The sequence below is a fragment of the Octopus bimaculoides genome, chromosome 16, assembly GCF_001194135.2.
Source record: "Octopus bimaculoides isolate UCB-OBI-ISO-001 chromosome 16, ASM119413v2, whole genome shotgun sequence".
In the NCBI taxonomy this organism is placed as follows: domain Eukaryota; kingdom Metazoa; phylum Mollusca; class Cephalopoda; order Octopoda; family Octopodidae; genus Octopus; species Octopus bimaculoides.
This window is the reverse complement of record NC_068996.1, coordinates 710,148-712,409: the sequence shown is the minus strand read 5'-3', so window position 1 is coordinate 712,409 and position 2,262 is coordinate 710,148. Positions and strand designations below refer to the sequence as shown.

The 2,262-nt window shown below is 40.2% G+C and overlaps 1 protein-coding gene across 2 annotated transcripts in view; it reads right to left on the bottom strand.

The window, feature by feature from the left end:
* Positions 1-763, bottom strand: part of LOC106873941 (homeobox protein OTX2-like) — a 170,970-nt gene extending 170,207 nt beyond the window's left edge. The window contains exon 1 of one of the 2 annotated variants that reach the window (XM_052973466.1): positions 179-763. In XM_052973466.1, coding sequence (XP_052829426.1) covers positions 179-302 — 124 coding nt within the window. In that variant the 5' untranslated portion in view covers positions 303-763. 2 annotated transcript variants of the gene reach the window in all.
* Between the last annotated feature and the right edge of the window lie 1,499 nt (positions 764-2,262).

The window sequence follows — 2,262 nt, the reverse complement described above, 5'->3', positions numbered from 1 at the left end:
TATATATATATATATATATATATATATCATTTACAAATTTTAGTTACAAGTTAATAAAATGCAAACACAAATGAAAAATGACGACATATTTCATGTTAAAATATAATATGTCCCCAACCCGTAAAGAAAAGGACAGTAAAAATAATGTGAAAAATTGATGTGATAAATCACCACTTACCTTGGTACCCCATTGCGGGATGTAATATGTCGACATTTGGAGAAGATAGGCTAAGTCCGTTCACCGTGTAGGGGGGAGCCTTGGACGTAGCCGCCGATACGCTAGGGTACGCCATGCTTGCCATGGGTAGACGCACAGACAGACACCACAATAACAACAACAACAACAGAGAGAGGGTTGTTTTCGAAAACCAGTCCTCTGGGCTGACAAGAATCGACTGAACTAGGGTTGGTGGTTTTCCACGACGCGGACGAGGTGTCTGTGGACTTGCACACGTGTGTATGTGTGTACACCTGTGCGTATCAATGTGCTTGTGCGTATGTATGTGTACGTGTTTGTGAAAGCGAGTGTGTCTTTATATATGTGTATATTTGTATACATATATGTATATGTGCTTGTGTATGTTAGTTAACTGTGTGTGAGTGTATGGTGAGTATGTCTGTGTGTAAGCGATCAAATATAGTTAGTGAGTGTATATACATATATATATGTATGTATGTATGTATGAATGTATATTCGTATGCGTATATCTGTATCTGTATGTTTTTGTGTACGTGTGATTGACTGCTGAGTGACTGACTGACTGACTGCCTTGTGTCTCTGTTAATAGAAGAGGCGGAGGAAAAACAAACGAAAAGGAGAAAAGAGAGAGAGAGAGAGGTGGGGGAGAGAACGTTTGTGTGTGTGTGTATGCGTGAGTATGTGTGAATGTGTTTGTGATTGAGTGAATGATGGAACGGTAGAGGGAGAGAGGAATAGAGAGTAAATGAACAACACGGTGAGAAAGAGGCAGTTTACTTCTCCTCCCCTTTCTCCATCAACATTCTGCTGTTTTATTGAAGTATAACGAAAGGGGGAGAAATGAGAATAGGAAGAAAGCACATTTATGAGTGAGTGAGTGAGTAAGAAAGCAAGAGTGAGAGAGAGAGAGAGAGAGAAAATCATGTAAAAGAAGAGAAAGGGAGCCCACAAAGAGAGAGAGAGAGAACGGGAGAGGTCAGGAGTGTGAGAGACAGACAGACAGAGATCAGACTACAGAGAAAGATAGTGTGTGCGTGTGTGTTTGTGAGAGCGTTTGTATATGTGTATGTGTGTGTAAGAGAGAGAGAGAGTGAGAGGAGGAGAGAGACAAGCAGAGCTGGCCTATTGAAATTGTGATCGAAATAGAAGAGGGACGCTCAAGAACAGTGAGAGAGAACAGACAGACAAAGAGAGAGAGAGAGAGAGAGAGAGAGAGAGAGAGAGGCAGAGGGGGGAAGATATGAGAAGAAAAAGAATGGGTGTGTAAAAATAAATAAAAAAAAGGTTGGCTGGCTACTCCACCTTCTGTTATTTATATTAGAATGATATAGGAGGGAGGAGCAGGAGGAGGAGGAGGAGCAAGAGGGGGAAATTAGGAGGACGACGAGGTGGAGCAGGAGGAGGTTGTAGAAGCAGTGAATGTTGTATAACACACACACACATTCATGTACGTGTATGTGTTTACGTGCGTGTGTGTGCTTACATATGTGTGTGTATACATACATATATATATATATATATATATATATACATACATACACTTATATATCAAACACAAATTTCACATACGTACACGCTCACATACATAGGGATGTGCGTCATAGATGTGTCAGCTTATGTATGTGTATGTGTGTAGCTGTGTGCGTGTAAGTGTGTATGTGTGTGTGTGTGTATGTGTGTGTAAGTTGTATTTGAAATAAGGAGGCGAAAGAGGAGAAGTAAGAGGTAAAGAGAATACGGTGAATGTAAAGTATAGAAAAACTGGCAACTCCCATTTTAACATTATGTATTGAAGTAATAATGGAAGAGGAGGAGTAAAATGAAAGACTATGGCATATAAGAGACGTAGTCAGCTGCTCCTTTTGCGTTTTACTACGGTGCTAGTGGAGAGGATAGCAAAGCTAGCCATTGGAGCTCTGTGTGTGTGTGTGCGCCAGTACATAATATATGAGGAACCTTACTAATAAATGAAATTATGCGGGCGTGTGTGTGTGTGTGTGTGCGTGCGTATGTGAATACACGTATATAAGTTTGCTTTTGTATGTATATATACATATAAATAT